Source organism: Lagenorhynchus albirostris, chromosome 1 (genome assembly GCF_949774975.1).
Source record: "Lagenorhynchus albirostris chromosome 1, mLagAlb1.1, whole genome shotgun sequence".
Classification (NCBI taxonomy): Eukaryota; Metazoa; Chordata; class Mammalia; order Artiodactyla; family Delphinidae; genus Lagenorhynchus; species Lagenorhynchus albirostris.
The window spans coordinates 158,497,782-158,522,043 of NC_083095.1; the positions used below are offsets into that span (position 1 = coordinate 158,497,782).

The window sequence follows — 24,262 nt, forward strand, 5'->3', positions numbered from 1 at the left end:
GGATATTGAATATAGTTCCCCTTGCTATACAGTAGGACCTTGTTGTCCATCCATTCTATATGTAATAGTTTGCATCTGCTAATCCCAACCTCCCAATCCATCCCTCCCCACACCCCTCCCCCTTGGCAACCACAAGTCTGTAAAGAAGCTGCTTTGATTGAAGGAGTGGGAGGCTAAAAGCTGCTCATCACCCCACACACACCACACCACACCCACGTACAACCACACACACACACAGATCCCACGGACATACACCACATGCACGGTAAACCATAGCACAATCACACACCACACATCCACACACACATTTAACAACCTACACACGTGCTACACACAGATACACACACACAATACACCAAATCACACACACACCCCCCACATCCCAAAGACTATACACAAAGGTCACACTCACAGAGTCCCCTAGGCCTCCGGGGTTTCATGGAACATAATTTGAAAAATTAATGCTTTCAATGCAATCGTTGTATTTCATTTTAATGAGCTATTTTCTTTCTTCTTTTTCTTTAAAAGGGTAAAAACCCATGTTCACCAGCAATGATAAAATATTTAGTGCTCTTTCTTCAAGAGCACTGGTTTGAATCTGAAGTTAGTGCTAGGAGCTCTTCTTGCTGGTTCTTTGAAATGAAACAGCAACATTTCCTAATAATCCTAAAGATTAGACATCGGGTCATCAGAAAGCCCAGATAACTTCCTGAGATCCACGACACAAGGGAGAACATATTAATGCATCCTCTGTACAAAGTCATGACAAATGGTATGAATTGAAAAACACTTAGTTTCACCGGCCAGCGGGGCCCAAAGACGAAGATCTGGCTCCGAGCTATGTCCACGCGGTTCCAGGCCAGCGCCAAGCTCAGCTGGTCCCGAGCCGATGCATTTGTGCCTGGAAGGCAAGAGATGGGGCACTACTCACTCCATGCCTGGGTCGCCTGGGGGTGACAGGGGCTGGGTGGGGAACACAGGCTTCCCCAGGCTGGCTCAGCATCAGCCTGGAAATAAGCACGGCTGCCTTTTCTCTGGCCCCTGAGGGATCACTCAGGCCCCAAAGCCGAGGACCAGCTCAGCACTACCAAGCAGCCAGCCTGATGGTGACCCCCGCCCCTTTCCTCCAGCCCCCTCCCCTTCCCAGTGGAGCAGAGAGGTGACCCCATGCGCAGCCAGGTGGCAGCTGTCGTTAGGAGTGGGCCGGGGAAACTGGACAGAGCACTGCGAGATGCAGGGATCGCAAATGAAAAATAATTTCACGCTTACCCTCTGTGAGTTCAAACCTGTAATGAGCTAGTTACAGACAGAAACTGGTTCTTGACTTCAGCCCATCATGGTCCATTGGCCCGTCAAGAAAAGTCCCCCTCCCAAGAAACCCATTTCGAGCCCGATCGTTTTACCACGGCTTTATCCTGAGATAATTTCTAGGCAGCCTGGCGGGCTCGGGGTTCCATCCCCAGCAGACACAGTTCCCGGCGGGAGGAGGGGGGAGGGGTTTCCCAGCCACAAGCAGAGCTCCGGGGAGGCCAGCACGAAAGGACAGGAGTGGCTGTTTCCTGAGAGCTCACCTTTCAGCAGGGCGGTTAAAATTGCCATTTCGATGTCTTGCTGACCCTCGGAACCCATTCTAAACACAGTGACCTGAAAACAGATTAATCGTGAAAAGACTGAGTAAAGCAAAGTGGAAAACAAGAGGGAGAATTGGGGAGTTGCTTAAAAAGGACCACAAACAAGATCTGGCATGACAGATGAATGGATAAAGAAGATGTGGCACATGTATACAATGGAATATTACTCAGCCATAAAAAGAAATGAAATTGAGTTATTTGTAGTGAGGTGGATGGACCGAGAGTCTGTCATTCAGAGCGAAGTAAGTCAGAAAGAGAAAAACAAATACCATATGCTAACACATATATATGGAATCTAAAAAATAATGGTTCTGATGAACCTAGAGGCAGGACAGGAATAAAGACACAGATGTAGAGAATGGACTTGAGGACATGGGGAGGGGCGAGGATTAGCTGGGACAAAGTGAGACAGGAGCATGGACATATATACACTACCAAATGTAAAACAGATAGCTAGTGGGAAGCAGCTGCATAGCACAGGGAGATCGGCTCAGTGCTTCGTGATCACCGAGAGCGGTGGGATAGGCAAGGTGGGAGGGAGACGCAAGAGGGAGGGGATATGGGGATATATGTATACATATAGCTGATTCACTTTGTTATACAGCAGAAACTAACACAACACTAAAGCAATTATACTCCAATAAAGATATTAAAATAAATGAATGACTAAATAAATAAAAAGGACCACAGAGTCTGACGCTAATGCAGCAATCCCGAGAGCAACATGATTTTGCACCAGGTGCTTCTGATTCAGAGAGAACAGCATTGCTCGTCCTGATTTTGAATCCTTGCCTGGATCATATTTTATTCTTTACCCCATCTGGAGCTGAGGGAGCTCATGCAGGATGTAGATGTCAATATCTAAATGGCTCTTGAAGATGACAAAGTCATCTCTACTCAGATTTGATATATCTGTAGGAAACCTGTAGATTTAGAATTTCGAAGAGGCTGTCTTCTGTGCGACAAGAGTGCCTCTTCCTTATAAGCGTAACTAAGGAGGCAAAGAGTGGGAGAAAATGAGTGTATTTGGTAGAATTTTGTAAGTACACCTGAAAGCATGGCATATGTCACTCCTTGATGCTTTGAATCTGATTGATATCATGAGCCTCAGAATTGTGGGATGTGGCCTGAAGTGCCCTGACATTTACAAGATCTGAAGCACCCGTGTCCCTCTTCCGAAGAGAATCTGCCTATGCTTAGCCTGCTTCCCGCACATGGACAGAACCACCAGTTGGGTCAGGATCTGTAAAATGCCTCTTGGAAAAGGGTGAATGGAAATAGGAACTACTCCATCCTGCACACATGGGCAGAATTAGAAAGGAAACATAATTCTCTCTGTGGAGTACTTGGGAAGTCAACTCAAGACACTTACAAGTTCTTTCTTTTTCATGCACTCCATGATCATCGCAAAGAGCTGATGCGATTGTGTCTTGTTGTAATTAAATGTTTTCTGAATGGTAACTAGAAGCTGGTCTCTGAGGGAGTCATTGATTATCCTGTTCGAAGGAAACGGGAAAGAGAAGAAAACAACACAGGTGAAATCTGTACATGAATAAATCAGACATCTCTATGCCCGTCTGGTACCTTTGATTTGAAACTTTATCATTGGAGGATATCCCAGGATAGCAGATCCAAAAGGACTATAGTCAAAAACTGTGTTCACACTTGTCCTAAATTCCAGGCTTGTTGAAAAACTTACAAGGGAAAATGCAGTTGGGAGAGAGCATTTTCCCTCCTGAGAAAGAATCCGTAAGAAACACCACGCTCCTCAGAGCTCCCTCACTTGCTGACCTTGGGAAGTGGGAGAGGAGGGCTAGTAAGTCTTCCTTCTTTTACATTTTTGGAACAGCTAGATGGATCACGATTTCCTCTGGGCCTAACAAGAAGGCATTCAAAATCCCACCTTTTGTAACATATCAGAAATCTTACCCTCCTTCTTCAGAGTACTTGTGTGCAAAAGACAGGATGTCCGAGGCCCGGCCACTGCCGTCGCAGACCACCACGGGGACCGGAGGCTCTTCTCGGAGATACTCCAGGACCATGGAAACCACGTTCGGGCCCCCTTCCACCACGAGGCCCACGACGGGCACACCCTGCCCCAGTCCTGCAACACACACCACATCCACCTTCAGACCACGGTCATGGCCCCATCCAAGTGTTACCGACCAGGGTTCTTGGCCTTCCCCAATCAATAGAAATTGACCAGAAGCCAGACAAGAAATTCAGGCAAGGCTTTATTGGGGCGCCTGCTGCAGCAGCGGGAAGTGGGAACAAACAACAGGCTCCCTTGCTCCCCGAGGGGGGGCAAGCTTGTTCCTTATATGGGGTGAGGGGGGCGTGTCCATGGGTCAGGCTGGATGGGTGGCTTAGGTGTGTTGTGTGCAGGGGGCATGCGCAGTACCCTGTTTTTGCTCCGGACACCCTGTTTTTGCTCCAGGCTCTTCAAAAGTGGCTGTGGGATTTTTTGGTCTCTTTGTATCTTTTAGGTCCAGAATTTGCCCCAACTGCCCGCATGAAAGCAGTTATTTTCAGTCCCATACAGTTTCTTAGTATTTTGTTGCTCCTGGAGAGGTGTGTCCATGTGCAAGCATTGCAGCACTGCAGCAAAGGGTCCCAGGTCCCAGCAAAGAGTCCCAGGTCCCAGCCTGTCTCAAGAGCACTCACTCTAATTCCTGAAACATGGTGAAGAGGAAAACCTTTAGGCCTGGAAGTATGCTTATATGGAGTTAGTGTTCACCAGGAGACTTGAAGGAACTCAGGATGTGATGACTGTTTACATTCTTTTATTCAAACCCCATATTATAGCCTTACTGGAAGAAGCAGAGCCTTTAAATTACAAACTTTCCAAAACATGTGGTTCAACTCCATGTATCACTCAACTGGCTTACGGACTACTTCAAGGTGAGATGTGAGAAACACGGGAGGCTCTTCTTGCTAAAAGAATACCTCCCTGCTGCCTTGCCCCAGGTGAAGTTCCCACCCTGGATGGCTGTCCCTTCAAGAATGACACAGCAAAAGGTGTCTGGACCAGCGATAGGAGAACTCCGTTCAATGCCTCGCCTCACACGTATTAGCCTTATGACAAGGGGCCAATCACCAGGCCACCCTGAAGAGCAGGGAACCATCCGTAACAGGTCAATCACCACAGGGCCTCCTCTACCTCCTAAAAGAGCAATAGATATAAAGTATAAGAAACTGTTCAGCTATCAAGGTCCTTGTCAACCTCAAGTGGTGTGTAAATATGCAGTGTCTAGTAGGTGTTGATTCAGCCTCCAGGGGCTGGAATAGGCAGTGAGTTATCCAGGAGGGCAAATCTGTAGACCATCATTAGCCCACCAGTTAATACCTTGTACCCAGAGTCCTCCCTCTGTCTCTATGAGATGACAGGACTCTTTGGGAACACGGTAGGACAAGCTGACTTTTGGTGGCAGAACCCGAAGGGAGGGCTCTGGGAAGCAGGAGGTGGCAAGAGCATCCCAAGAACCCAGGATTCCAGGGCAGGGGGAGATAGTGGGAGCGAAGGAGCAGCAGAGGCTGTTGCAGCCAACATAGAAATAAGACTTTTCTGATAGAAAAGGAAAACAAAGAAACAATGAACAGGCTGGGGAAACAGCATAAACAGGCCTGAAAGAGTTAAGTGATCTTGGTTATTTTTTTAGCTGTTACTACTAACAAACACTTGTAGCTAGACTTATCCTTCATAAAAATAATTACTCTCTGACTCCATGTGAATTGCACTCTGCACTTGGCATTTCTTCTCCCCCTACACTCCCTTGTAGCACTCTTCATTTCAGAAAGAAGATCATGGGCCAATAACTTCAGGGACACTAGACCTGGTTGCTGAGCTGCCTGACAACCGCTTTGGCTGTAAATTTGCAGAAGAAAAGAAATGCAAGATCTTCATTACTTTGAGCCTTATCACCTACCCCCGACCACAAGCCCTGGGCTATAAAACCTCTCCCTATTCCCCAGGAAGGGGGCACAGTTCTTGAGGCACTAGCCCGCTGTGTTTCCTCTTTGCCTGGCAAAGAATAAAGCTACTCTTTCAATTCTCCTCCAAAACTCTTTCCATATCTCATTTCGGCATTGGTGTACAGAGAGCCAATATTTTGGCATCAAGACAAACTTGCCTATTTCACAATTTTACCCCAAACTGGCTAAAACAGATTATATTCTGAGCATGTTTCACCAGGTGTCCGTTAGTTGTGATGGGAGTTATTTGATCAACATTAATAGATGGTGAATAAGAGATGTGTCCTTGGTCTCACAATTCTGAAGGCCTTTGGATAAAATCTGCCAGCACAGTTAGGAGAAGGTCTAAGAACTTCAAGTGGGGAAATTCAGAGTTTCTGGTTTGCTTCCACGATGCATTTCTACAGTCAGGAGCTCTTAAATATTTTGAACAACTCTGCCATCTCCTACCAGAATAATCTCAGTTAGGTTCATTTCAGCAGCTATGCGTTGACGGTCTGCTTTGTGCCAGGCAGGCGCCTGGCCAAGAGATGCTGGAGAAATAGACCAAGATGACATGGACCCTGCCCTTGAGATTTCCAACCCCAGCAAGGCTTGACATTTGAGATCTTCGGGACTCCGGTGGCCAAATCACCTTCTTTTCTAGAAACAGAGGAGAACTGGTTCTTCGTGGTTTAGGCTGGACCCCTGAAACTCCGTGCCGTGGGAGGTGACAACTGAGCACCCCTTTGCTGTCCCTGCCCCACTCAGAACCCTAGGCAAAGGATGACAAAGGGAAGCCCACAGGTCACACGGCCAGGGGAGGCTGGTCGGTGCGAACGCGCACACGGCCAAGACAGCGAAAATGTGCGAACCATCAGCCAGGGAGCTGATACCCAGAAACCCACCACTTGTCATGGCAGACCGTCATTCTAACCACGTGGCAGTCTCACAGACCCTTTAATTATGCTTTAAAATGACCATTTCCCAGGCCTAGACTGTCTTTCGCAATCTTACCAGTGATGGTTACAACAAAATACTCTTTAAGATCATTCAGCAATTGCTTGACAGTAAGAATCACTGAGTTATGAACTCAGTGCCCCAAGAGGTGACACCAGCTATTTTAATTCTAACCAGTTGTTATGATCGTTTCATCTGACTGAGGTCCATTCCTTTCTCTCTAGCTTGACCTCAGCATCCTCCTGGACCAGCATGGGGTGGGGGGGGCGCCCTGTTGGGAGCAGCCGGCTCCTGCAGGCCTCTAAAGAGGCCTCCCCACCTGGCCCATCTCTGGTGAGAGACCCAGAGCTACTGAGATATTTAATTTAATGAACTCAGAGCATGTAGTTGATAGAAGGAATCATACCAAGCCTTTGAGTGACCAATGTGTTTCCTGTTCAGACATTTAAAAAGTTTGGGATTAGCAGAGGCAAACCATTATCAATAGGATGGATAAACAACAAGGTCCTACAGTATAGCACAGGGAACTATATTCGATATCCTGGAATAAAACATAATGGAAAGAATGTGAAAAAGAATATATATATGTATAACTTAGTCACTTTGCTGTACAGAAGAAATTAACACAGCATTCATTATAAATCAGCTATACTCCAATAAAATTTAAAAAACTAACTATAATCATTATAAGGAATGAAAACCACTGGCAACGTGGCGGGAGATGCCACCACCGTGAAAACGGCTGTGGGGCTGTTTCTCGGGTCCACTCTCCTCGTGAACTTGAGACAAAGCATCACAGCCCAGCTCAGTGACTTGGTAGGTGGCTAAGGGAAAGGGTCTTGCTAAGTCATCTCCTGATGGTCACAGAAGAGTCAAGGTGAAGGCTCTAAATACCCTTGGGTGCTCTCTCTTCCAGCCTGGTTTTCAGGGCAGCAGCGGCAGCCCAGTGGCCGTGGCCAAAACTTACTTGTGTTGATCTTCTGCAGAGAGATGTGCTTCTCCAGCTGCCTTCTCAGCATCACCTCGGCACCATACTTGCCCAGGGTGCCATTGTCAGCCAGGATGAAGTGTGTGTGCGAGTTGTTGAGCACAGACAGCTTACTCAGGGGGTTGGACATAGTCTGGTACACCCGTGTCACCTGACGAAATACACAGCACAAGTCAGAGCTGCAAAACTTGGACAGTAAGACAGGGGAAGCAAGAATATATGGATGTGGAGCGACAGCTTCACCTAATTGTGCACTTCAACCTACTCTCTCTTCCCTAGCCTCTCTATTGAAGGATTTTTTCTGTAAATTTTTATATCAAATTAGAAGAAATTATTTTAGATCATGACAACCCAACAGATCATGATGACCCAGCAAGTACACTCCCGGGCACTTACTGCAGAGAGAGGAAAACTTACATTAATACAAAATCCTGTACACAAAAGTTTATGGCAGCTTCATTTGCAGTAGCCAAACTGGAAACAACCCAGATAGGCTTCAACAGATAAATGGTACATCCATACGGTGGGACCCCACTCAACAATAAAAAGGAGTAAACTGTTGATACATGCAACCATTTGGATGGATTTCCAGAGAATTAAGTGGCAAGTAAAAAGCCAGCCCTCAAAGGTTACATACTGTACGTTTACATAACATTCTTGAAATGATACAACTGTAGGATGAAGGGCAGATGAGTGGCTCCCGGGGTTAAGGCAGGAGTGGAAGCAGGAGGGAATCGGGTATGGATATTGAAGGGCAACAACAAACAACAAGGTCTTACGGTATAGCACAGGGAAGTATATTCAGTGTCCTATGATAAACCATAATGGAAAAGAATATGAAAAAAAACAATGTGTGTGTGTGTATATATATATACACACACGTATACAATGTATATGTGTGTATATATATGCGTATATATACATATATATACGCATATATATATGCAACAGCAGAAATTAACACAACATTGTAAATCAACTATACTTCAATAAAAAAACGAATGAATGAAAAGGGCAACATGAGGGCTCCTAGTAGATGTTCTGCATCTTGACTAGACTGACATCAATTATCCTGGTTTTGATCTTGTATCATAGTTTTGCAAGTTTTTACTTTTGGGGAAAAGATAAAGGCTATATGGGACCTTGCTTTATTATCTCCTACACCTGCAGGTGAAATCTAGTTAAAACAAAGACTTTGATTTTTGAAAATTGCCCATTTCTGGGGAGAAAATACTTACATCCCTTCCAACCAGATCTTCTTTATTCTCCACGATGCCCCAGGGAGCAATTCCTATAGCACAAACCCGGCCTCTGGACTTGGAGGAGTGGTCTTTCAAGGCATCCCCCACATGGCTGATGACACCTGTGAGAGGCCATAAGTCATATCTGTAGGCCCCTTACCTCCCATCAAACCACTATTCATGAACTTCAGGGACCCCAGCTCTGAACCACTCCACATTTCCTACAGAACAGGGTTAAGACACTGAAAGTCTGAGCTCATAATAGCTAGTCATCCTGCATTAGCTCCTAGAAAAGGGAAAACCAAAACCAAAACCAAAGCAACTGTGCAGGAATTGTCTTTACAAGTTTCCAAGACCTAAGGATGGAAGTATGAGGGGTCTCTCTGGCAGGCCTTGGCTGCGTTCAGCTAAAGTTGAGAGTCAGATGGCCTGCCATGTTCCTCAACCTCTCTGGGCCTTGGTGACCTCCCTCATGTGATCGGGAAAGGACTGTCAGGGGCCTCAGTGAAAATGAGGCTTGTACAGGGCTCACTTCAAGGAATGACACATAGTAGGTGCCAGAAATGTTGACCATTATCATGATCATACTGAAATAAAAACGAGCTACCGAATAAAGATTTCATTCTGCCATAAATATTATCAGAATGCAGTATCTTCTGGTTTTTAATGATAATTATCCAAAAGCTCTTTGGGAACCACGATGAGCTCTGGGTTTGTACATTTGCAGCAAGGGATACAGCCTGCACTTACCTGTGCTGATGCCCCCAGTGAAGATCCAGGCCCCAGTGGTCACAGCAGCCTTGATCAGACCTTTCCCAAAGACCTGCTTCAGCTTGGGCTGCATCTCAAAGTTCTGGAGGCCTCCGTGCACGGATATTAAGAGCTTGGGGAGTTCCAGCTGCCAGTCTCTCACCATGAGATGAAGCAGTGAGTCTGGCTTCGTGTCATAGGAGACCCGGATATACTGCAAAAGAGGGTGTGACCCTCAACACTCGTTCTTCGATTTGACTCTTGTGTCACGCGGAACAAGGCTACTGTTCCTGTCCAAGCAACAGCCGCCTGGCTTTCTCTCCCATGGGGTTCTGGGGCCCTCTGTGTGAGTCTGTGGCCAAACGATGGAAGGGAACTCTGGAGGGTTCCCAGATATAGCAAATAAAAATAGAGAATGCACAGGTAAACTTGAATTTTATATGCACAATGTTTTAGTATAATTATGGCTCCTGCAATATTTGGGATGCATTTATACTAAAAATTCATCCGTTATTTAACTGAAATTCAAATATATCTGGGGGTCTTATATTTTACCTAGCAACCTTAATCTTTTTTTTTTCATTGCCTTAGGATGATTTATTTTATCAAAGTTCCCAGCTAATTTTCATCGTATCAGAACTTCTATAATGACAATAGTTAATACTGAGAGTAAAAGGAATCCTGAAAATTTCCAATAATGAAATACAGTAATATTAGCAAAGACTTATTTTAGTTATTTAATGAGTTCATCAAAAATTATGTGCAGTCACACACATGCATATATGCGCAAATGTCTCCAAATTAACAAATTCGTAGGAAATTTGTAGAAACATATTTGTAGAAAATAAAACTGGAGTTTAAAGGAAACATTTTAAAATTTGAAAGCAAAGACCATTTATAGTTCTAAACAAAATTTGAAATACTTCTTCAATGTGTCTAGAATTCTTAGGAACACAGAAATTACTCCTGTTTGATTTTATCTCTGGATACTTTTTGCTCTTTTGAAACTTCTAGGAAATATACCTGCCAGGTTTACACAAAATTTAGAGCAACTTATGAATTTATGTACTTTTAGGTAAAACTTCTTAACAATTAGTCATTGTTGGGCTATGTAAATCACAGGTAAATCACAGTTCAGAATTACCTGAAATTATATACACTTTAGATGCAATCAAAAGCAAACATGTTCCAAAATAGAATATTGTTCACTTTATCCAATGGCAACCCTAATCTTGAAGGCATCAATTCCAAAGCTGGAAAGATACATGCACCCCAAAGTTCATTGTAGCACTATTTACAGTAGCCAAGACAAGGAAACAACCTGTCTGCTGTGAACAGATGAATGGATAAAGAAGATGTGGTACACACACACACACACACACACACACACACACACACACATGCATATACATACATGGAATATTACTCAGCCATAAAAAAGAATGAAAAAATGCCATTTGCAGCAACATGGATGGACCTAGAGATTGTCATACTGCGTGAAATAAGTCAGACAGAGAAAGACAAATATCATATGACATCACTTATATGTGGAATCTAAAAAAAATGGTACAAATGAACTTATTTATAGAAATAGAGTCACAGGTGTAGAAAACAAACTTATGGCTACCAGGGGGGAAAGGCGGGGGAGGGATAAATTGGAAGATTGGGATTTACATACACACACTACTATATAAAAAATAGATAACTATTGATAATAAGGACCTACTGTATAGCACAGGGAACTCTACTCAACACTCTGTAATGACTATATGGGAAAAGAATCTTAAAAAGAGTGGATGTATGTCTGTGTATAACTGATTCACTTTTCTGTACAGCAGAAACTAACGCAATAGTGTAAATCAACTATACTCCAATAAAAAATTTTTTTAAAAATTCCATAGCTGGCTCAGCTAGAATGTGGATCCAGAGGTTGGCCAGGACGATGAGGAGGGAGTGGGTGCTGGGAATGGGGATCAACAGCCAACCTCGGGGCTGGACCTTCCCCTCAAGGTGAAGAAGAGGTTAATGAGCAGATGCCTTGGCCCCTGTGAACAGCCTCTTTGTGTCCAGGCCAGTAGGCAGGGTGCCCTTCCAGAAGACCTTACGTTGTGGTCTTTGGAACACAACTGAATTTTATTTGAACAATGATGTTGGGCCGGTGAAATAGAATGAAATTGCAAAAATGGTCTCACTGGGCACGTGAGAGCATTATTCAGAATGAGCTGAAAGGGATCACAGTGCTGACTTGGCAGTGCCCTCTTGGCAGGGCTCATGAGAAAGGCAGAGGGCATTCCCTGTTTACATGCAAATGTGAAAGGCCTCCGTCTTCTTGGGCCAGCTGAATGCAAGCCCAGAGAGGCTGTGTGTGGACTTCAGAGGGAAATATTTCCAGAAACTCCTAACCCATGTAAGGGGGGTGGTAAATGTCCACTGTGAGAAAAAACAAAACAAAGTCCCAAACAACCCTAAAAAGCAAACAACATAATTCGTCTCTCATCACTGGAGATGGGGTGGTATCTTTGTAGAGTGGGGCTGGACTGTGATGTATGAATTCACAATCTTGGTACGGATTTAAAGGATACTCCGTGTTCTCTATCATAGTGCCCAGTTTCCAAATCTCATGGCTAAAAACTCGACTGTGTGGATATATTTCCTGTCTTTGCATTGAAAACTCTAGGAAGATAGAGCCACACCCCTGAAAGAAGACCCAGGTGTCTGCAGTCCGGGAGGCGGGGCCTCTGATGGAAGCTGCGGCTCAGTGGCATCCCTTCCCAAGGCCCCTCTTACCATGGCTTTATTGGAGTATCCGCCACCCTGGAATTCGAGAATCCCGTAGGAATCTGTTGGGTAGCTCTGGGTGTGCTTGCCAACAGACCATTTTTCGGGCTGAGTCTCCACCTGCTTGTTCTCCTCTCCATTTTTGCTGGCTGTTACACTCGGCAGAGGGGGGATATGCTGGTTGGTGAGCTGGCCACAGCAACACCTGAAAACAAAGGCAAAGCTCAGTCTTTCTATAACATTTTCCTCCTTAAGATGAGTTAACCTGAACAGAAGCAGCCTAACACCTTCCTTATCCAGCTTTACTGGAGACAGAAATGCCCCTTATGATGTCCTTTTCCAGATAATCAATGCATATCTATTTCCATACCAGAAAAGTATAAATACCAGACTATTCTAAACACATTGGATGGTTGCCCTTCCCTACTGAACACATTTTTAGTCTTTCTGGTGTCCTGACAACATGACTATGGCCATCAATCACTGAATATTCTGTGACAAAGGACAATCACGCTCCCCCATGCAGAGTTGACCTGCAATGATTTTTCAATATTATTGAATTATTCTGTTGCTAGAGAAATGTAAAACATTTCTCTACACAAGTAACATTGAAAGTATATTTATTTCAGTTTTAGTCAGAAACTGGCTGAGGTAGAATCCAGGGCCTAACCATTTTAAAGCCTAGTTATTCGGAAGCTGGTTAGGGCCTAAATCCATTCAGTTTTAGGCAGAAACTTTTTGAGGTAGAATCCAGGGCCTAAGCATTTTAAAGCCTAGTTATTCAGAAGAGGGGGGCTTCCGGGAAGATGGCGGCAGGGTAAGACGCGGAGATCACCTTCCTCCCCGCAGATACACCAGAAATACATCTACACGTGGAACAACTCCTACAGAACACCTACTGAACGCTGGCAGAAGACCTAAATCCATTCAGTTTTAGGCAGAAACTTTTTGAGGTAGAATCCAGGGCCTAAGCATTTTAAAGCCTAGTTATTCAGAAGAGGGGGGCTTCCGGGAAGATGGCGGCAGGGTAAGACGCGGAGATCACCTTCCTCCCCGCAGATACACCAGAAATACATCTACACGTGGAACAACTCCTACAGAACACCTACTGAACGCTGGCAGAAGACCTCAGACCTCCCAAAAGGCAAGAACCCCCCCCCCCCACGTACCTGGGTAGGGCAAAAGAAAACAGAATAAACAGAGACAAAAGGATAGGGACGGGACCTGCACCAGTGGGAGAGAGCCGTGAAGGAGGAAAGGTCTGCACACACTAAAAGCCCCTTCGCGGGCGGCGACTGCGGGTGGCGCAGGGGGAAAGCTTCGGAGCCGCGGAGGAGAGCGCAGCAACAGGGGTGCGGAGGGCAAAGTGGGGAGATTCCCGCACAGAGGATCGGTGCCGACCAGCACTCACCAGCTCGAGAGGCTTGTCTGCTCACCCGCCGGGGCGGGCGGGGCTGGGAGCTGAGGCTCGGGCTTCGGTCGGAGCGCCGGGAGAGGACTGGGGTTGGTGGCATGAACACAGCCTGCAGGGGGCTAGTGCGCCACCGGTGGCCGGGAGGGAGTCCGGGGAAAAGTCTGGACCTGCCGAAGAGGCAAGAGACTTTTTCTTCCCTCATTGTTTCCTGGTGCGTGAGGAGGGGGGATTAAGAGAGCTGCTTAAAGGAGCTCCAGAGATGGGCACGAGCCGCCGCTAAAACCGCGGGCCCCAGAGACGGGCATGAGACGCTAAGGCTGCTGCTGCCGCCACCAAGCCTGTGTGCGAGCACAGGTTACTATCCACACCCCGCTTTCGGGGAGCCTGTGCAGCCCGCCACTGCCAGGGTCCCGGAATCCAGGAACAACTCCCCTGGGAGAACGGACGACTCGCCTCAGGCTGGTGCAACGTCACGCCGGCCTCTGCCGCCGCAGGTCCGCCCCGCACTCCGTGCCCCTCCCTCGCAGGCTCGCCACGCACTACGTGCCCCTCCCTCCCCCCCCTCCCTGAGTGAGCCAGAGCCCCGGAAGCAGCGGCTCCTTTAACCCCGTCCTGTCTGAGCGAAGAACAGACGCCCTCCAGCGACCTACACGCAGAGGCGGGGCCAAATCCAAAGCTGAGGCCCTGAGAGCTGTGAGAACCAAGAAGAGAAAGGAAAATCTCTCCCAGTAGCCTCAGGAGCAGCGGATTAAAGCTCCACAATCAACTTGATATACCCTGCATCTGTGGAATACAGGAATAGACAACAAATCATCCCCAATTGAGGAGGTGGACTTTGAGAGCAAGATTTATGATTTTTTCCCCTTTTCCTCTTTTTGTGAGTGTGTATGTGTATGCTTCTGTGTGAGAGTATGTCTATAGCTTTGCTTCCACCATTTGTCCTAGGGTTCTAACCATCCGTTTTCTTTTTTCTTAATAATTATCTTTTAATTTTAATAACTTTATTATATTTTATCTTACTTTATTTTACTTTATCTTCTTTTTTTCCTTCCTTCCCTCCCTCCTTCCTTCCTCCCTCCCTCCCTCCCTCCCTCCCTTCTTTCTTTCTTTCTTTCTTCTTCTAATTCTTTCTTTCTACTTTTTCTCCCTTTTATTCTGAGCTGTGTGGATGAAAGGCTCTTGGTGCTGCAGTCAGGAGTCAGTGCTGTGCCTCTGAGGGAGGAGAGCCAACTTCAGGACACTGGTCCACAAGAGACCTCCCAGCTCCACATAATATCAAACGGCAAAAATCTCCCAGAGATCTCCATCTCAACACCAGCACCCACCTTCACTCAACGACCAGCAAGCTACAGTGCTGGACACCCTATGCCAAACAACTAGCAAGACAGGAACACAACCCCACCCATTAGCAGAGAGGCTGCCTAAAATCATAATAAGTCCACAGACACCCAAAAACACACCACCAGACGTGGACCTGCCCACCAGAAAGACAAGATCCAGCCTTATCCACAAGAACACAGGCACTAGTCCCCTCCACCAGGAAGCCTACGCAACCCACTGAACCAACCTTAGCCACTGCGGACAGACACCAAAACCAACGGGAACTACGAACCTGCAGCCTGCAAAAAGGAGACCCCAAACACAGTAAGATAAGCAAAATGAGAAGACAGAAAAACACACAGCAGATGAAGGAGCAAGATAAAAACCCACCAGACCTAACAAGTGAAGAGGAAATAGGCAACCTACCTGAAAAAGAATGCAGAATAATGATAGTAAAGCTGATCCAAAACTGTGGAAATAGAATAGACAAAATGCAAGAAACATTTAACAAGGACCTAGAAGAACTAAAGAGCAAACAAACAATGATGAACAACACAATAAATGAAATTAAAAATACTCTAGATGGGATCAATAGCAGAATAACTGAGGCAGAAGAACGGATAAGTGACCTGGAAGATAAAATAGTGGAAATAACTACTGCAGAGCAGAATAAAGAAAAAAGAATGAAAAGAACTGAGGATAGTCTGAGAGACCTCTGGGACAACATTAAACACACCAACATTCGAATTATAGGGGTTCCAGAAGAAGAAGAGAAAAAGAAAGGGACTGAGGAAATATTTGAAGAGATTATAGTTGAAAACTTCCTTAATATGGGAAAGGAAATAATTAATCAAGTCCAGGAAGCACAGAGAGTCCCATATAGGATAAATCCAAGGAGAAATATGCCAAGACACATATTAATCAAACTTTCAAAACTTAAACACAAAGAAAACATATTAAAAGCATCAAGGGAAAAACAACAATAACACACAAGGGAATCCCCATAATGTTAAGAGCTGATCTTTCAGCAGAAACTCTGCAAGCCAGAAGGGACTGGCAGGACATATTTAAAGTGATGAAGGAGAAAAACCTGCAACCAAGATTACTGTCCCCAGCAAGGATCTCATTCAGATTTGATGGAGAAATTAAAACCTTTACAAACAAGCAAAAGCTGAGAGAGTTCAGCACCACCAAACCAGCTTTACAGCAACTGCTAAAGGAACTTCTCTAGGCAAGAAACACAAGAGAAGGGAAAGACCTACAATAACGAACCCAAAACAATTAAGAAAATGGGAATAGGAACATGCATATCGATAATTACCTTAAATGTAAATGGACTAAATGCTCCCACCAAAAGACACAGATTGGCTGAATGGATACAAAAACAAGACTCATATATTTGCTGTCTACAAGAGACCCACTTCAAACCTAGAGACACATACAGACTGAAAGTAAGGGGATGGAAAAAGATATTTCATGCAAATGGAAAACAAAAGAAAGCTGGAGTAGCAATTCTCATATCAGACAAAATAGACTTTAAAATAAAGAATATTAGAAGAGACAAAGAATGACACTACATAATGATCAAGGGATCGCTCCAAGAAGAAAATATAACAATTGTAAATATTTATGCACCCAACATAGGAGCACCTCAATACATATGGCAAATACTAATAGCCATAAAAGGGGAAATCGACAGTAACACATTCATAGTAGGGGACTTTAACACCCCACTTTCACCAATGGACAGATCATCCAAAATGAAAATAAATAAGGAAACACAAGCTTTAAATGATACATTAAACAAGATGGACTTAATTGATATTTATAGGACATTCCATCCAAAAACAGCAGAATACACATTTTTCTCAAGTGCTCATGGAACATTCTCCAGGATAGATCATATCTTGGGTCACAAGTCAAGCCTTGGTAAATTTAAGAAAATTGAAATTGTTTCAAGTATCTTTTCCGACCACAACGCTATGAGACTAGATATCAATTACAGGAAAGGATCTGTAAAAAATACGAACACATGGAGGCTAAACAATACACTACTTAATAACGAAGTGATCACTGAAGAAATCAAGAGGAAATAAAAAAATATCTAGAAACAAATGACAATGGAGACACGACAACCCAAAATCTATGGGATGCAGCAAAAGCAGTTCTAAGAGGGAAGTTTATAGCAATACAATCCTACCTTAAGAAACAGGAAACATCTCGAATAAACAACCTACCCTTGCACCTAAAGCAATTAGAGAAAGAGGAACAAAAACTCCCCAAAAGTTAGCAGAAGGAATGAAATCATAAAAATCAGATCAGAAATAAATGAAAAAGAAACGAAGGAAACGATAGCAAAGATCAATAAAACTAAAAGCTGGTTCTTTGAGAAGATAAACAAAATTAGTAAACCATTAGCCAGACTCATCAAGAAGAAAACGGAGAAGACTCAAATCAATGGGAGAAAATATTTGCAAATGAAGCAACTGACAAAGGATTAATCTCCAAAATTTATAAGCAGCTCATGCAGCTCAATAACAAAAAAACAAACAACCCAATCCAAAAATGGGCAGAAGACCTAAATAGACATTTCTCCAAAGAAGACATACAGACTGCCAACAAACACATGAAAGAATGCTCAACTTCATTAATCATTAGAGAAATGCAAATCAAAACTACAATGAGATATCATCTCACACCAGTCAGAATGGCCATCATCAAAAAATCTAGAAACAATAAATGCTGGAGAGGGTGTGGAGCAAAGGGAACGCTCTTGCACTGTTGGTGGGGATGTAAATTGATACAGCCGCTATGGAGAACAGTACGGAGGGTCCTTAAAAAACTACAAATAGAACTACCATATGACCTAGTAATCCCACTACTGGACATATACCCTGAGAAAACCATAATTCAAAAAGAGTCAGGTACCAAAATGTTCATTGCAGCTCTATTTACAATAGCCAGGACATGGAAGCAACCTAAGGGTCCATCCACAGCTGAATGGATAAAGAAGATGTGGCACATATATACAATGGAATATTACTCAGCCATAAAAAGAAACGAAATTGAGCTATTTGTAATGAGGTGGATAGACCTAGAGTCTGTCATACAGAGTGAAGTAAGTCAGAAAAAGAAAGACAAATACCATATGCTAACACATATATATGGAATTTAAGGGGAAAAAAATGTCATGAAGAACCTAAGGGTAAGACAGGAATAAAGACACAGACCTACTAGAGAATGGACTTGAGTATATGGGGAGGGGGAAGGGTAAGCTGTGACAAAGCGAGAGAGAGGCATGGACATATATACACTACCAAACATAAGGTAGATAGCTAGTGGGAAGCAGCCACATAGCACAGGGAGATCAGCTTGGTGCTTTGTGACCGCCTGGAGGGTGGGATAGGGAGGGAGACACAAGAGGGAAGAGATATGGGAACATATGTATATGTATAGCTGATTCACTTTGTTATAAAGCAGAAACTAACACACCATTGTAAAGCAATTATACTCCAATAAAGATGTAAAGAAAGAAAGAAAGAAAGAAAAGAAAAGAAAGAAAGAAAGAATATTTGTTTTGCTGCTTTTGCTGCTCATACTTTTGGTGTCATTTCAAAGAATTATTTGCCAAATCCAAGGTCATGAATATTTACTCCTATGTTTTTGTTTAAGAGTTTTATAGTTTTATCTCTTACATCTGATATTTGATCGATTTTGAGTTAATTTTTTTATATCGTGTTATGTAGGGACTTAAATCCATTCCTTTGATGTCCAGGTGTTCAGCACCATTTGATGAAGAGACTAATCTTTCCCCATTGGTTTAGGCAACCTTGCTGAAATATCAGTTGGTTATAGATGAATGGGTTTCTTTCTGGACTCTCAGTTCTATTCCATTGGTCTGTATGTCTACCCTTACTCCAGTACCATACTACTTTGATTAGCGTAGGTCTGTAGTAAGTTTTGAAATCATGTAAAGTGAGTCCTCCTACTTTGTTCTTTTTTTATTAGATTATTTTGGCTATCCTGTGTCCCTTGCAATTCCATATCAATCAGTTTGTCAATTTCTAGAAAGAAGTCAGCTGGAATTCTGATAGAGATTGCTTTGAATCTGTAGGTCATTTTGGGAATATTGCCATCTTAACTATGTTAAGTCTTCCAATCCATGAACATGGAATGTTTTCCCAATTATTTAGATTGTCATTAATTTCTTTCAACAATGTTTTATAGTTTTCAGATATAAGTTTTGTTATTATTATTTTTTTTTGGTCATGCCACGCAGCTTGTGGGATCTTAGTTCTCCAACCAGTGATTGAGCCTGGGCCCACGGCAGTGAGTCCTAACCACTGGACCACCAGAGAAGCCCCTCAGATATAAATTTTGTAATTCTTTTGTTAAGTTTATCCCTAAGTGTCTAATTCTTTTTGATACTATTGTGTATGGAATTGTTCTTTTAGTTTCATTTTCATATTGTTCATTGCAAGCTTATAGAAATATATATGATTTTTGTATATTGATTTTGTATGCTGCAAACTTGCTGAACTTCTTTAGTAGTTATAATAGTTTTTTAGTGATTCCTTAGGATTTTCTATATACAAGATTATGTCATCTGCTGATAGAAATAGTTTTATTTCTTCCTTTCCAATACGGGTGCCTTTTATTTCTTTCTCTTACCTAATTGCCTTGGTTAGAACCTCTAGTAAAATTTTAATAGAAGTGGTAAGACTGAACATCCTTGTCTTGTCTCTGATGTTAGGGGCAAGCATCCGATCTTTCACCACTAAGTATGATGTTAGCCGTGGATTTTTCACAGAAGCTCTTTATCAGGTTGAGAAAGTTCTCTTCTAGTCCTAGTTTTCTGTTTTTTTTTTAAATCGTAAAAAGGTGTTGGATTTTGTCAAACACTTTCTTGGTGTCAGTTGAGGTGATCATGTGATTTTTGTTTTTTATTCTATGAATTTGATGTATTGCATTAATTGATTTTCTGCTGTGAAAACAACCTTGCATTCCTGGGATAAATCCCAGTTGGTTATGATGTGTAATTCTTTTTATATGTTTTTGGATTTGGTTTGATAGTATTTGTTCAAGATTTCTGCATCCATATTCACAAGAGATATTAATCTGTAATTGCCCTTTCTTGTGCTGTCTTTGTCTGGTTTTAATATCAAGGTAGTACTGGCCTCATAAAATGAGTTGGGAAGTGCTCTCTCATCTTCTGTTTTTTGAAAGAGCTTGGGAAGAATTGGTATCAGTTCTTCTTTAAATATTTGGTAAAATTCAACTGTGAAGCCCTCTGGACCTAAGCTTTTCTTTGTAGGTAATTTTTTTTTTTTTTTTTTTTGTGGTACGTGGGCCTCTCACTGTTGTGGCCTCTCCCGTTGCGGAGCACAGGCTCCGGACGTGCAGGCCCAGCGGCCATGGCTCACGGGCCTAGCCGCTCCGCAGCATGTGGGATCCTCCCGGACCGGGGCACGAACCCATGTCCCCTGCATCAGCAGGCGGACTCTCAACCACTGCGCCACCAGGGAAGCCCCTGTAGGTAATTTTTGATGACTAATCCTGCCTCTTCACTTCTTATAGGTTTCTTCAGATTATGTATTTCTTCTTGAATCATTTTGGCAGTTTGTGTCTTTCTAGGAATTTGTCCATTTCATCTAAGTTATCTAATTTATTGTCATTGGTATACAGGTCATAGTGTTCCTTTACACTCATTTCTATTTCTGTAAGATTGGTAGCAATGTCTCTTCATTTCTGATTCTAGAATTAAGATTTTAGATTTAGAATTAAGTCTTCTCTCTTTCTTCATCAATCTAGCTAAAGGTTTGTCAATTTTGTGGCTCTTTTCCAAGAAACAGCTTTTGATTTCATTGATTTTTCTCTATCGTTTTAAGATTTTCTATTTCATTAACTCCCATTCTATTCTCTATTATTTCCTCCCTTTTCTTTCTTTCAGGTTTAGTTTGCCCTTCTCTTCCCAGTGTGTTATAACATTAGGAACTCTAACAAAAAGGCCAGAAGATACCCTGGAAATCTGTCTAAAGCCCTCAGCTCCTTGATCTCACTAAGTCTAAGAGGAAAGTGTGGGCCCATCTGCTTGTGAAAACTCACATGAGTGAATGGAGGACAGCGCCTCTCCCCTGAGGCTGTCTGCATCTTGACAGAGGAACTTATAGCCCAGGTGACTCCCTGGTTAATGACTCACATGGGGCATAAGTTCTAGCTGTCCTTGACTTCTTCTCTCCCTCCCCCAAACACCAGAATAGTTGCTGGCAACTGGCAGAGAAGTGCAAGTTTGAATAATGTCTTAATTATGGCTTCCAACTTACCTGTTAGGATCTTTAGTGCTGGGAATTACAAAGATACATTCTCGTTTGCAAAAGGTTTTTTCTATCCAAGATTTCTGTCCCTGGAAGAGAAAAAAAGTGGAAATTAGACCAAGATATTCCCAAGCCATCCTCAGAGTTCATTCTTTTGCTTTTATAAAATGAGTAGTAACAGGAAGTCTGTCCAAAACATCTGAATAGACACGTCCAAGAATGGTGGACACAAGTCTTTCAGGATCTTAGCTCTGGTTTCTTTTAAGAGAAATGGCTCAGAAGTATGTATTCATGGTTTCCATAGGGCTACAACCTGGGTTTTGTATGCTAGTCAGAGTCTGCAAAGGGAGAACAATGATGCCCCTGGAGTAAGCCAGTGCCCCACGGAGCCTGGTGTGGACGTGAGTTACCGGAGAAGCTGACAAAGTCGGCCAGTCTAGGGTCAGGTCTTTGATTTGCTCTCAAGACCCCATCTTCTCCAGACTTTCAGGCTCCCCACACACCATAGTCATTTTTTATTAATTAATTAATTTACAGGTAATTTTTCTAACTGGTGCTCAGATTCACTGAATGTTATTTTTAGAATTAAAAATATTGGAGGTGGGATCCGAGAGCTGAGGGCAGGCTTGATGTACCCCACCTCGGGGTGGTGCTCTGACTGCGGCAACTGTTGTAGGGCTGCCTCCAGGGAGACAGCGAGGGGCCACTGACCCCTTAAACATCTTCTTCTGAAGTACATTCTACGCTAGGAGGAATGACTGCACTATTTTCCTGCGCTATGGCAGTCAGACCTGGTAGAGGTAACATCTCTACAGAAACCCCAAACCTGGCAAGGATGGTTCAGATTTTGGCAGATTGTCGCTTCATCCCCACCCAACACTGATAATATCAGCAGAAGGACCTTCAAGATGGCGGAGGAGTGAGAGGTGGAGATCACCTTTCTCCCCACAAATACATCAGAAGTATACCTACATGTGGAACAATTCCTATAGAACACCTACTGAACACTGGCAGAAGACCTCAGACTTCCCAAAAGATGCCCTCAGACGACCTACATGCAGAGGCAGGGCCAAATCCAAAGCTGAACCCCAGGAGCTGTGCGAACAAAGAAGAGAAAGGGAAATTTCTCCCAGCAGCCTCAGGAGCAGTGGATTAAATCTCCACAATCAACTTGATGTACCCTGCATCTCTGGAATACCTGTATAGACAACGAATCATCCCAAAATTGAGGCGGTGGACTTTGGGAGCAACTATAGACTTGGGGTTTGCTTTCTGCATCTAATTTGTTTTTGGTTTTATGTTTATTTTAGTTTAGTATTTAGAGCTTATTATCATTGGTAGATTTGTTTATTGATTTGGTTGCCCTCTTCCTTTATTTTAAAAGAAAAATATGTATTTTTTCCTTTTTCTCTTTTTGTGAGTGTGTATGTGTATGCTTCTTTGTATGATTTTGTCTGTATAACTTTACTTTTACCATTTGTCCTAGGGTTCTGTCTGTCCGGTTTTTTGTTTTTGTTTTTTTAGTATAGTTTTTAGCACTTGTTATCATTGGTGGATTTGTTTTTTGGTTTGGTTGCTCTCTTCTTTCTTTTTTTAAATACTTTTTAATTTTTTTATTCTTAATTTTTTTATTTTGTATTTTAATACCTTTCTTTCTTTCTTTCTTTCTTTCTTTCTTTCTTTCTTTCTTTCTTTCTTCCTTCTTTCCTTCCTTCCTTCTTTCCTTCCTTCCTTCCTTCCTTCCTTCCTTTCTCTCTTTCTTTCTCTCTCTCTCTCTCTCTCTCTCTCTCTCTCTCTCTCTCTCTCTTTCTCTCTTTCTCTCTTTCTTTCTTTTCCTCCCTTTCTTCTGAGCCAAGTGGCTGACAGGGTCTTGGTGCTCCAGACTGGTCTCAGGGCTGAGCCTCTGAGGTGGGAGAGCCGAGTTCAGGACATTGGTCCACCAGACACCTCTCAGCCCCACGTAATATCAAACAGGGAAAGCTCTCCCAGAGATCTCCATCTCAACACCAGCACCCAGCTCCACTCAACAACCAGCAAGCTACAGTGATGGGCACCCTATACCAAGCAACTAGCAAGACAGGAACACAACCCCACCCGTTAGCAGAGAGGCAGCCTAAAATCATAATAAGTTCACAAACACCCCAAAACACACCACTGGACGCAGTCCTGCCCACCAGAAAGACAAGATCCAGCCTCATCCACCAAAACACAGGAACCAGTCCCCTCCACCAGGAAGACTACACAAACCACTGAACCAAACTTACCCACTGGGGGCAGACACCAAAAGCAATGGGAAATACGAACCTGCAGCCTGCAAAAAGGAGACCCCAAACACAGTAAGTTAAGCAAAATGAGAAGACAGAGAAATACACAGCAGATGAAGGAGCAAGGTAAAAACCCACCAGACCAAACAAATGAAGACAAAATAGGCAACCTACCTGAAAAAGAATTCAGAGTAATGATAGTAAAGATGATCCAAAATCTTGGAAACAGAATGGAGAAAATACAAGAAACATTTAACAAGGATCTAGAAGAACTAAAGAGCAAACAAACAATGATGAACAACACAATAAATGAAATTAAAAATTTACTAGAAGGAATCAATAGCAGAATAACTGAGGCAGAAGAACGGATAAGTGACCTGGACAATAAAATAGTGGAAATAACTACCACAAAACAGAATAAAGAAAAAAGAATGAAAAGAATTGAGACAGTCTCAGAGACCTCTGGGACAACATTAAAGGCACCAACATTCGAATTATAGGGGTCCCAGAAGAAGAAGAGAAAAAAAAGGGTCTGAGAAAATATTTGAAGAGATTATAGTTGAAAACTTCCCTAATATGGGAAAGGAGATGGTCAAGTCCAGGAAGTGCAGAGAGTCCCATACAGGATAAATCCAAGGAGAAACATGCCAA

The 24,262-nt window shown here is 43.3% G+C and overlaps 1 protein-coding gene across 1 annotated transcript in view; it reads right to left on the minus strand.

Annotated features, from left to right (window-relative positions):
• The window catches only part of TRPM1 (transient receptor potential cation channel subfamily M member 1), an 80,107-nt gene extending 58,277 nt beyond the window's left edge, over nucleotides 1-21,830 (minus strand). The window contains exons 1-9 of the mRNA XM_060157038.1: nucleotides 21,357-21,830; nucleotides 12,309-12,504; nucleotides 9,522-9,735; nucleotides 8,769-8,893; nucleotides 7,510-7,681; nucleotides 3,561-3,735; nucleotides 3,004-3,127; nucleotides 1,572-1,644; nucleotides 801-901 (exon numbers count right to left, since the gene is read on the minus strand). Coding sequence (XP_060013021.1) covers nucleotides 801-901; nucleotides 1,572-1,644; nucleotides 3,004-3,127; nucleotides 3,561-3,735; nucleotides 7,510-7,681; nucleotides 8,769-8,893; nucleotides 9,522-9,735; nucleotides 12,309-12,504; nucleotides 21,357-21,484 — 1,308 coding nt within the window. The 5' untranslated portion in view covers nucleotides 21,485-21,830. The remainder of the gene's footprint in view (nucleotides 1-800; nucleotides 902-1,571; nucleotides 1,645-3,003; nucleotides 3,128-3,560; nucleotides 3,736-7,509; nucleotides 7,682-8,768; nucleotides 8,894-9,521; nucleotides 9,736-12,308; nucleotides 12,505-21,356) is intronic.
• Between the last annotated feature and the right edge of the window lie 2,432 nt (nucleotides 21,831-24,262).